We start from the raw sequence: 12,607 nt of genomic DNA on the forward strand, positions 1-12,607 counted from the left end.
ACTAGAACGGTGAAATGTCTGTTTACATTGGCTTATGGATCATGAATTTATTACTTATGCATATAGAATATATAGTAATTTTAATCTGAATAATGTCATAATTTTTTTTTTTTTTTTTTTTTACATTTTGGTGGTTTTTTTCATGATTTTAATATAATTGAGTATGGTGAATAGTGTGTGTGTTTATATGTATATTTTATATATATATATATATATATATATATATATATATATATATATATATAATTACAGTACTAACAATGTAACATTATATACATTTTCAATTTAATTATATATAACTTCAATCCATTAAGAATAGTATACCATATCAACAATGTGTATAACTATTGCAGCATTTACCAGCGTGTAACTATTCTGTTAGAGGTGGTGAGTTCACACCTAGACTGGTTTACTACACTGAGTAACGGTAATTTTGTGTGATCTGATTTCTCGGCTATCAGACTGTTGCCTGTTTGCCGATATACCACTTACGTGCACCTTGTTGAAGCGAGCGGCACATGAAGGGTTAACTGGCTGAGTGAGGGATCAATTTAAAGCCGGGATGTTACGCCGTGAGATCACGCACTCAGTTGAAGTCGGAAATGACGAAACACGTCAGTTCGTGACCTCCACGGCTGTCAGAAGTGACGTTTGCATGTTACAGTCAGCAGGAGACAACTAGGAGGAAACAGTGCAGCCGTGTAACCTGCACTGGTGCTCTCCTTGTTAAACAGAATCACACTATGTGTAATCTCTCTTTTATATGATCCTATATTATTGGGGCGATCTAGATCTCTAACCCAGCCTATGCTGTGGATGACTTTTCTCTAAAGTGATACAAGGATTACTTTAAGGCTTGTAATTTACTAATTTCTGGTGAGTGTAACCCCCTAGGGGGAGTATGACTCACGTGGTGAAGACCTGGGTGTATGGTGCATGCTTTGACAACTACTAGGATCACCGCCTATCTTCAGAACTATATTCACTAAGTGTCATCACACTACTACTTATATGTGTAACCATATAAATGCTGGTCAGTGTCTGACTGACACAAGCGCTGCTATAGCAATGGACATATACAGAGGTCTACCTGGACTTTCTTATGCTACTTTATTGACAGATCCCCGCTCTGTCTCTCTCAGGATCGATCGCGGGTGGCCAGTGGACATGACGGCGGGCGTGCGCCCCCCTAGTGGTCTTAAAGTGGCCGACGTACAATGACGGCAATTTGCCCAGGACAGCCAACCTGCTGCAGTACAACTATGGCGGCTGGTTTTTAACTGGTTAAAAGAAATTATTAATCGGTGACCCACAACAAAAATTACAGGTACCGTTCAAGGCTCCACCAGGTCCTCTTGCATGACAAACCACTGAGAGAGCTTGTCCCAGCTCAAAACATCCAGTAGGGAAGGAAGTCTTAAAAGTCACATCACAACAAAACCCTGTGAGGAGGTGTATGACAGCCTCAGCCTGGGCTGCAACCAGGCCATGCCTCCAACTTGTTTCATGCTGCCTCAGAGCTTAACCACTTAAGGACCAGCCTCGTTTTGGATTTTAGGTGTTTACATGTTTAAAACAGGTTTTTCTGCTAGAAAATTACTTAGAAGAAAAAACATATATAATGTTTGGGGGTTCTAACACCCTAGAGAATAAAATGGCGGTCATTGCAATACTTTTTTTTGCACCGTATTTGCGCAGCGGTCTTAAAAGCGCACTTTTTTTTGGAAAAAAATCACTTTTTTGAATAAAAAATAAGACAACAGTAAAGTTAACCCAATTTTTTTTTATATTGTGAAATATGTTACGCTAAGTAAATTGATACCTAACATGTCACGCTTGAAAATTGCGCCCGCTCGTGGAATGGTGTCAGACTTTTACCCTCAAAAATCTCCATAGGCGACGTTTAAAAAATTCTACAGGTTGCATATTTTGCGGTACAGAGGAGGTCTAGGGCTAGAATTATTGCTCTCGCTCTACCGGTCGCTGCGATACCTCACATGTGTGGTTTGACCACCGTTTTCATATGCGGGCGCTACTCGCGTATGCGTTCGCTTCTGTGCGCGAGCTCGTCGGGACAGGGGGATTTAAAAAAAAAAAAAAATTTTATTAATTATTTTACAATATTTTATTTATTTTTACACTTTACATCAAAAAGTGACACCATTTTTTTTTTTTTTTTTTTTAAATAGAAATAGAAAAAAGCATGGCAGGACCTCTTAAATATGAGATCTGGGGTCAAAAAGACCTCAGAGATCTCATATTTACACTAAAATGCAATAAAAAAAAAAAAATTTAGAAAAATGACATTTGAAAAAATGTGCCTTTTAAAGAGGCGTGGACGGAAGTGACGTTTTGACGTCGCTTCCGCCCAGCAGTGTCATGGAGACGAGTGAGCGCCATCTTGGCCTCACTCGTCTCCAGACAAACCACGGAAGAGGACGCAATCGCCTCCGCCGCTACCGACGGCTCCGGTAAGCAGCGGAGGGCACCGGATCGCGGCGGGAGCTCTTTCCCGCCACCGATAAAAGTGATCTCGCGGCGAATCCGCCGCAGGGACCACTTTTATTTGACAGCCGGCCGCCGCACGAAAACGGGGATACCGGGGTTATGGCAGCTAGCTGCTGCCATAACAACGATATCCCCGTTCAAAGTTTGGACGTACATCGTCGTGCGGCGGTCTTGAAGTGGTTAATCAGGGGTATCCCCCCATGATTAAAGTGGTTGAGTGATTGAATTTGAGCAAAGCACATATATCTGTAGTGTTTACTTATCTCTCTCCAAAGCTCTAAGTGTAGTTTCTCTCTGATTCTTCCTTTCTCTGTTTTCAGCAGGAGTCACTTCTGAAAAGTTTTTCCCCACACATGAGATAAATTTTGTTGGGAGGGAGAGCTCAGAACAGAGCATGTCTATTCACAACACTGTTCTTCTGCTGTGTGGAGGGGGCTTGTTCTTTTCCTCCAATCAGCTCCAATGAAACGTGTTGGAGACATGGCCTGGTTGCAGCCCAGGCTAGGCTGTCATACATGTCCTCAGAGGGTTTTGCTGCAATGTGTGACTTTTAGAACTTCCTTTCCCAACTTGTCAATCTGGACTGATGGTGAAGTTGAAGGGCCTTATTTACAACATTGTTAACCTTTAAAACAAGTTTGAAATATTTACCAGGTTATTTCAGCAGGGTCAAACCCCAATGGCTGGTTTTCTTACACTTCTTTGTGTGTGAAGCTGAAGTTCTGATTGGCTGCCTATTCCCAAGCTGGTGAAAGGGTGGTCTTTTACCTTCTGGCATTTCTTTTGTGAGCTACTTACTATGTCTGCCAGAAGCTACAAAGCATCATTTGACAAGTGGCTGCAGTAACATAGGAAGCTTTCAGGATCTTATATAACGAAAAATTGTATCAAATACATACCTGGAACACTCTTAAGGACGCCTATTGGTTGGCTAATTGCGTTGGGTGGGGCTTTCCTAGTGACATAACATTCGGCCCACGGAGCGCATGCTGCAGCAGCTCTTCCAGGTCTTGTATGTCTTTACCTGTTGTATGTGAGTTGAATAGAATACGGTTTGGTATTTTAATAAATGTTACTGCTCTATGGTATATTTATCGCTGATATATGTTGAGTGGTGGAGTCCGGACATAAAGGTGTGAATATTATACAGCAAAAGAGCAATCTACATCCAAAGACCCTGGAGGGGTGTATCCAAAAGTGAGGACAACCCTTTTGCTGTATGGCTAGTGGTTCTGTTCTGGTGAGTGCGGGAGCATTGGGGTCACGGAGCACTGCATTGAAGCACATTTAGATGTATGGTTTTGAAACAGCCCTTTCAGACTCTTTGCACCAAGCACGGGAGGCCTGAACTGTTTTCCTAATATTAATGTCTTTATTTGTTTTATGTATGAATAAGCCATTACATAGTACTCATGTAATTTATGTTAATACAGGATAATGTTTTTCTGATGTTGTTGACACAGTGTATAAGCTAAAAGGGATATAGGCTTCACAGAGGATATGTTAAAGGGACAGCACTGTGAAGAACTGAATGCACAGATCTAAAAGATCTCTGTGGCACTTTGAACAGCACCAGTCTCTATAACAGTGTTTCTCAACTCCAGTCCTCAAGGCGCCCCAACAGGTCACGTTTTCAGGATTTCCCTCAGATGAAATGGCTGTGGTAATTACCAAGGCAGTGAAACTGATCAAATCGCCTGTGCAAAATAATGTAAGGCCTGAAAACATGACCTGTTGGGGAGCCTTGAGGACTGGAGTTGAGAAACACTGTTCTATACTACTAGATTTACACATTATTATAGCACAGGCATTTTTTTTTTTTTTTAATTGTATTTGCTGCCTGGCTTGCTCTTCAGAAGGAATTTACTTGATTAAAAGTATAAAACCTATGGAGGTGGGCAGCGTTGAACAGTGTGTCTCAACTCCAGTCCTCAAGGTGCCCATACAAGGATCAAATCTTGGCCAGTCCAGGCTGAATTGGCCGAGATTTGAACTATCTATTGCCAGCTTTAGTCTTGTGTTATCGCACTCTGGTCACTGGGAGACTCTTTCCCAATTGATACTTTAATTTAAATCTGTCATATTCCAGAAGCATAAAAACAAAATGGTGTGCAATGTCTTACACATAGTTTTCTAAAACTGATCCTTGCTTGCAGCTACATAAATAACCCTGGCTCTCTGTGTGGAAGCAGTGATCTCTGTAGACCTATAGCTCTGTGATCAGCAAAGTTCATACGCCTTGAGGTGCCCCAACAGGTCATGTTTTCAGGCTCTCCATTATTTTGCACAGGTGATTTGATCAGTTTCACTGCCTTAGTAATTACCACAGCCATTTCTTCTGAGGGAAATCCTGAAAACATGACCTGTTGGGGTGCCTTGGGGACTGGAGTTTAAAAACACTGCTTTAAAAGCATCTGCCTATCCTCATCTATCCAGCCCTCTGCTCCTCCTACTCTCCCCCGAATGCTAATCATCCTTCTACTGCCCCTGTGCATTCAGGGGAGAGTAGGAGGAGCAGCGGTGCAGAGGGCTGGAGGGGCATAGTTCTGACCTCAGCCGAGAGCCAGGGGAAACCGACATCATCTCTCAACGCCTGCCCTCACTGTGCAGGCAGCAGAGAGATTACATCATCTCTCTGCTGCCTGACTCTGGGACACAGCAAAAGACCATCCCCACCTTAGCAGCAAGTGACAGTCCGCAACATGTGGCAGGTGACAATCCGCAACATGTGGCAGGTGACATGGCAAGTGACAATCCGCAACATGTGGCAGGTGATGTGGCAAGTGACAATCTGCATCTGGCGGCAGGCAAGTGACAACCAGCAACGTGTGGCAAGTCACAATCCTCAAAATGTGGCAGGTGACGTAAAAATCTGCTTCTGGCAGCAGGCAAGTGACAATCCAAAACCTGTGGCAAGTGACAATCTGCATCTGGTGGCAAGTGACACGCTCAGGGTTCCCACTGGTTCTGCATTATGGCGAATTGAACCATTTCATTTTATATAACAATGTAATAATAAAAAAAATGCTCTTCAATCATCCTGACACCATAACAACCATGGTGCTGGGATGATTGAAGCGCCAACACCAGCCATTTCCCTGGTAAGTTGCCCCCAAAAAAACATATTTTCTGGCAATGCCCCTCCCGAGACTAGACTCTGGCTCCGCCCCTGCCTCACATGAATGGTGAAATAGCCACACAATTATACTGCATAAATAAACTCAAATATGCAGACTGCACCATGTTTATTTTACAATTAAAATAGTGGCATCTGAACACAATCAATAACAGGCACACAATATGGTAACAACACAGGAATGACATGTATACCAACAGTCCACAGAAACAATAAATTAATTACTCTAATGTATACTTGTGGCCTATGAACTGGGGGAAGTTATCTTTGCAGCAGAATGTCACTTAATGGTCAGGCAGCTTATTTAATCAAGCAGGGGTGGATGCTCTGGTGAGCCTGCAGTAGTGCATTCTTGTCTGAGGGCCATTTAGACAGGCCATAGATAATGTGACTTTTTTTATTCCTGAAACCTTGGGTTGCAGGAAAAAAAAAATTGCTAGATCCCCCCCCCCATCAACACAAACAGTGTCGATAAGGGAATCCCTCATGTAGACCTATTGTGTTCTCCCAGCGGAGGGGGGCACCAGGAGCCGTCACTGCTGGGAGAACACAATGATTATTGCTAGCGGCTGTAGCTAATCTCTCATACTACAAATTCAACATGCTGGTTGTACCCAAGTCGATCAATAGATCGACTTGGGTGCAATCAGCCTGCCCATACACGGATCAAATCTTGGCCAGTCCAGGCTGAACCGGCCGAGATTCGAACCATCTATTGCCAGCTTTAGAGTCTTGTGTTATCGCACTCTGGCCACTGGGAGAATCTTTCCCAACTGAAATTTTAATTTAAATCTGTCATATTCCAGAAGCATAAAAACAAAAAGGTGTGCAATGTCTTACACTTAGTTTTCTAAAACTGATCCTTGCTCGCAGCTGCATAAAGGACCCTGGCTCTCTGTGTGGAAGCAGTGATCTCTGCAGACCTATAGCTCTGTGATCAGCAAAGTTCATGTTCCCAGCTGTTTGGAGAGCTCTAGCTCAGCCAGAGAGATTGTTAAACCTTAGAGAGACCTCTGCTTGCACACAGATCAAGGGTCCTTCTCTGCATCATGCTTGCAGGGGGACAGGCTTTTCTACTTAGGATGTGGCTGACTTAACAAAAAAAAAGATTTCACATCTTTTCTTTTGATGCACCTGGAATATATTTAAACTAACGGTTTATGAGTCAAAAACATGGCTGTTGCCTTTCTATGTACAGGCCCTCAATCAGCATTTTACAGACTTGTTCTCCACAACCTCAAGACTGAGGTGACTATAGCGCCTCAGCACCCACAACAAGGCAGTCACCAATATACTGTCCAGATGATTTACCATCTTGGCTGTCTCCACTGTATGCCGTTACAATGTGACCCCTAAAGAGGAATTTCCGTGGCTTTGAAAAGGTTTACATCACTGTGGATCCTTCTATGTAACAACGTGGTCTCCCATGTAAGTAAAACTGAGCTTTACAGCCCTCAATTGTAAGCACAGAAAGCCTTTTCAAAGGCAGTACACACTCTTCATGCAGGTCAGTGTCCCCGTGTTACTTATTTAATCTATACTTTACAGTGTTGTAAAACCCCATTTTCTCTCATGGCGGCTCACTGTAGGTGCAAAGCGATAACCTGCCTTTACCTACCTATTATAGTTAGCTGGAAAGCCAGTTTATCTGCTGCACTGAAGGCTGTGGCTTATGTAGCACCAACAATGACCGTCTGCAATTCATTCTGCCTACAGCACCCCTGCTTGATTATATTCGGAATCACAGTACTCATTCCTATTTCACAAAACAGAGGGTGCACTGACCTAGTGCATTATCCTAAAAGCATAACTTTATTATTGTAAAAGGTGGTAAGTATTATACCCAGAGTGACTATTGCATCAAAGCTCATCACAAAGAACAGCACCATCCTGTCCCCAGTACATCATAACATGTGACAGGACAAATGAAAAGCCTATTGGATCTTCATTTGTCCTGTCACGTTATGATGTACTGTGGACAGGATGGTGCTGTTCTTTGTGATGAGCTTTGATGCAATAGTCACTCTGGGTATAATACTTACCACCTTTTACAATAATAATAAAGTTTTGCTTTTAGGATAATGCCCTAGGTCAGTGCGCCCTCTGTTTTGTGGTTTCAGACTCCCCAGTCTAATGAGGGCAGCAAGACAAGGCTTATCGATGAAAGTATAGCCTACTAGATATCACTGGGCCCACTCTCAAGCACAGGAGATTTTATGTTTGTTACTACTCATTTCTTTTCATAAGGGGATCAGCAATGGAAGCCCACATTACTCCCAGCGATAAGGTTTCCTTTAAATTGTATTTAAACCCAATAACTAAATGAAATATATTGCAGATTACCAGACCTTCGATGTGTAGGCTGCATTAATTTTCTTTTTCAGACTTTTTTTTTCTTATTTTCACCTGATGATCCTGGTGATAACATCGCTTATGCCCTGTACACACGGTCGGATTTTCCGACGGAAAATGTGTGATAGGACCTTGTTGTCGGAAATTCCGACCGTGTGTGGGCTCCATCACACATTTTCCATCGGATTTTCCGACACACAAAGTTTGAGAGCAGGCTATAAAATTTTCCGACAACAAAATCCGTTGTCGGAATTTCCGATCACGTGTACACAAATCCGACGCACAAAGTGCCACGCATGCTCAGAATAAATAAAGAGATGAAAGCTTTTGGCTACTGCCCTGTTTATAGTCCCGACGTACGTGTTTTATGTCACCGTGTTCAGAATGATCGGATTTTCCGACAACTTTGTGTGACCGTGTGTATGCAAGACAAGTTTGAGCCAACATCCGTCGGAAAAAATCCTAGGATTTTGTTGTCGGAATGTCCGACCGTGTGTACGGGGCATTACTGTGCAGCAGCTGTGGAAGAGGAACCCCACACGAGCCAAACAGTTAATTGAAAAGTGTCCCATTCTGGAAACTCCTCCACTGTAGCATTTTATTCACAAGACTGGCCTTTATTAAAGAGGTTACATTTTAAACAAAGCTTTCAGTGTTGAATTTTAACAGCATGCTGCCAGTTTCTATTTCTAGGAATGTGGCAGGGTGATCACACTGCTTGTGATAAGCAATTATATATTTTACAGACTAAGGGTTTACATACTTCAGCTGTAACATACTATAAAAGGGTGTTGGCTATAACTGGTCTCCTCCTGAAAATGCCAGCTGCCTGACTACAGTTATTTCCGAGTTATTACCCAAAACAAGCATGCAGCAAGTGAACTTCATCTTTTTTAACGGTACACAACTAAAAATTCTAGATCACCATCACAGTCAGCAACCTGCATTAAAGGGGAGTTCAGTAATAGTCTATGTATTTTCTCATTGCAGATGGTGTGGTTGCTGACAAGCTGAATCTCGTGGCATCTTCTTCTGTCTCTCAGAGACACCAGTGGTGACATTTCCCAACCATAAGTCCCAGATCTACTAAATTGCTGAGACAATAATAATCTCAACAGTTATGACTGACTCTAATAACGTATATACAAATAACTGGGGGGAGGGGGTGCAGCTGTCAGAGAGTGACAGCTTTTTAATGGCTGGGTAGGAGGGGTAGAGACACTGAATTCCAATAAGGTATCCCGCCAAATGAGTATTACAAGGAAAACAGGGAGAGGGGGGGGGGGGGGGGGGGAGGCGCTTCAACCTTTCACCCAAAATCTGGGTTGGGTGGATCTGACCTTTAAAGCAAATCTGTACTGGTATCAAAAGTTTTAAAATGCCAGAGTTTGTACTGCCTGCTGATGCTCAGGAATCTGATGGTGAAAGGGCTCAGCATGAGGAGGGGTAGGCAAAAGCCAAGGCTCCATGTACAGCTTCTGCCTAAGATGCCAGGGGGAGCATTACTAACTAACATAGGAACTTACAAGGTGCCGCCATTTCAGTACTGTTATTTGTCATGCTGGGAGTGTGGTGTTATCCACCAAATGGCCTTGGCAAAGCAGTGGACAGTGTCAACCACAAAAGTGCCAGCCCCCCCCACCAAGGGAGCCAAATGGGCACCCCATTGCAAAGGGGCCCAAAGGTCTTCTCACTCACCAGCTGAAGAGTTAGAGTCTCTCCTCAGTTTTAAACAACTGTGCTCCGACTACAGAAATTCAACTACATTTCCTGCCCTAGGGACAGCTGTCACCTGAATATGAATGTGAGAAAAAAAAAATCAAACATTTTTTAACTTTAACCAGAGCAGAAATACGGGCAAACCTGTCCAGTGACACCATCTAAAAGGGGATTCCATTCACTTTGGAGAGTTTTCCTCTTATTTCATGTTGTGTTCCCAGGAGGTGATGGTAAATTATTTAATAGGGACACAAGTTTTGGGGACAGCTGTCAAAAGGTAGGACCTCCCCTTACTTTTAGTTACCCTCCAGGACAGGAAGTGAGAATAAATGAAGAAATCTCTCCAAAGGTCACACAAACAGAAAGAAAAGGATTTTCTAAAAACTTTCATTCACGACTGCAAAAAAAAAGTATAATTCCACTGTCAGATTTATAGGCTCATTAATCCCCCTATAAAATACAGAACTGACAGCATATTTGAAGGAATGTAATGACCATCTTGCACTCATAACATTTCCGTACCCAAGATATAAAAATACTTCAAAATTTATCTACACAGTTCTTTAAAAAATAGCGCTTCAAAATTTACGTTTCCCCCCAAAGCTAAAATATCAGTGAACTCTACAATGCCCTATAAATAACTTGTGCCATCTCTGGCTAGCAGTAAAATAATCTTGCAGGCTGCCGGTTCTGTGTGAAACATACAGGGATTCCTGCGGGTCCAGGCCCCAGGTGAATCGTCAGTTTTCCAGTATACCAGTAGAGGACAGCAGTAACTTTAAAAATCGTGTTTCACAGAATTTGGCTTGTTGTTCCTTTAATAGGCTCTATTCCATCCAGGCGGAAGTAGATGGAGGCCTCAGCTTTTCCGTAAATTATGGTCCGTGCTGTTGACTAGGGTAGAAAGAGAGGAGCTGTCTAGAGATTCATCTTTTCTGAGATTCAGGAAGGATTCCCGGGTGATCTGGAGGATCTCTCGTAAGCCTCTGTTCTCTTGCTGTTGGGGAACAATATAAAAGAATGAAGGTTTGATGACAAAGTGGAATAGTGAGCCTTACTCATGAATGTGGTTCAAATAAAACTAAAAGTGTATTTCTACTTTTGAAGTCGCAATTGAGAAAACCTCACAATGTTTGATTTGTGTTCCCATTCACACAGGGAAAAAAATTTTTTGGGAGGTGAAGGTGTCAATTTTTTTTTAAACAATGTTACGAGTAAAGCCTAGTACACAGGGGCCGAATGTCGGGCAGCAGCGGCTGGTTAAATAGAAACCGTCCGATGTTCTGCCCGTGTGTACTGCAGCCGAGAAGGGGCATGACTGAAAAAGGTCTGCCGATCGGCTCCTTGTTAGCAAGAGCACTTGACTGGAGTGTTCTGGCCGGGGGGCTGTCAGAACATAATAGAACAGCAGGGGAGATCGCTGTACTAACATTGGATAGTATTGTGTATGAAGCTTTAGGCAGGCCATAGATTATGTAATTTTCTTTCCTTCCAACATGAGTGGAAGGAAAGAAAATTGTTCAGTTCCCCCATCAACACAGTTAGTGTTGATGGGGAAATCCCTCCCAGAGAGCTATTGTGTTCTGCCAGTGGGAAGCTTTCTGGAAAAACGCAATGATCAATGGATTGACTTGTGTACAACCAGGGTGCCCATATATGGATTGAAATTCCGCCGGACCCTGTTAAACCAGATGAATTTCGATCCATGTATGGCCGGCTTAAGTCTGTCCTCATTACCATACAATGAAGAAGCCTAGCCTATAAACATTTAACCCTTTGTTAGGACAGCATTAAAATCTAATTACAACTAATAGAGAAAATCTGCCTGCACGGTACAGACAAGGTCAATTATGGCAAACACAGCTACCCATAAACAGAATTAGGTTCCAGAATAGAGCGGGAGGGGGGGTTTGGGAAGGGGCTGGTAAATGTGTAATGAATAGTCAGTGATCGGCGTTCTTCTTTTCATTCATAGCTGTGTTTGCTATTCCTCAGTTTATGAATGAATGGGAAGCTTTGTACAGAGCTATTACTGTTCATTCATTCTGTGCAGCTGAGGCTGCAGAGAAAGGGACTGATGAATCAGTCCCTTTCTCTGTCTCAAATGTGAGAGATCAGGGGTCTGTTTAGACCCCTGATATTTCACCAAAGCCCCAACGGGGTCTTAAAAAATATATGTAAAAAATAATATAACATAAAACAAAAAGGTAAAAATAAAAATAACAAAAGTAAAAAACTATTGACACTAGTGCCGAAACTAGCAGGGTCGCAAATGTCGCACTTGCGACTGGGCTCTGCCGTTCCACCACCGTGGGGGGACCCCAAAATGGAAGGAAGGTGGCCCACTGTGGGACAGTAATAAAAGGATCCCACGATAGAAGTAAAAGGCCTCCAGGATCAGTGGGAAGGGCCCCCCCCCCTCATGGTTTCTTGTACCAGGGCCCTGAAGGTTCTAGTTACGCTTCTGGTTTTATCCCAATTTGTCCACTGTAGTGGAAATACACTTTAAAGTTGGCCATACATTATACAATTTTCTTGTGAATTTCTTTTAGATTTACCTTCAACTCTGTAGTGCAAGGGCCTGCCTGATTGCATACAAACGTGTTTACCTTTGACCTAATATTATATGGTTTTGGTAAATATAAGAAAGAAGAAAAAAATTGTATGGCCAGCCTAAAGCCTAGTACACACGGGCCTATATCAGCCGGTTCAATAAAAACGAGCCGACATACGGCCCGTGTATATGGCAGCCGGTCTGACTGAAGCCGGACGTTCGGCCGTCTTCTGACGGACGAGCATGCTGGAAAACCAGCAGCCGACCGGCTCCCGATCAGCGCTGACCAGAGTGTTCTAGCGGGTGGGCGGGAGGGACACGACACCGAATGAGGCTGC

At 43.0% G+C, this 12,607-nt stretch overlaps 1 protein-coding gene across 3 annotated transcripts in view; it reads right to left on the minus strand.

Moving 5' to 3' along the window:
- Window positions 1-5,736: 5,736 nt before the first annotated feature.
- Window positions 5,737-12,607, minus strand: part of FGFR1OP2 (FGFR1 oncogene partner 2) — a 57,698-nt gene continuing 50,827 nt past the window's right edge. The window contains exons 7-8 of one of the 3 annotated variants that reach the window (XR_012242969.1): window positions 7,794-10,712; window positions 5,737-7,429 (exon numbers count right to left, since the gene is read on the minus strand). Coding sequence is in view for 2 of the 3 variants with exons in the window: in XM_073621750.1 (XP_073477851.1) it covers window positions 10,575-10,712 (138 nt within the window). In the remaining variant the exon portion in view is untranslated. Of the gene's footprint in view, window positions 7,430-7,694; window positions 10,713-12,607 lie in introns of those variants that run through there. The other 2 variants (XM_073621750.1, XM_073621751.1) reach the window with 2 other exon arrangements.

Source organism: Aquarana catesbeiana, linkage group LG03 (genome assembly GCF_042186555.1).
Source record: "Aquarana catesbeiana isolate 2022-GZ linkage group LG03, ASM4218655v1, whole genome shotgun sequence".
Classification (NCBI taxonomy): domain Eukaryota; kingdom Metazoa; phylum Chordata; class Amphibia; order Anura; family Ranidae; genus Aquarana; species Aquarana catesbeiana.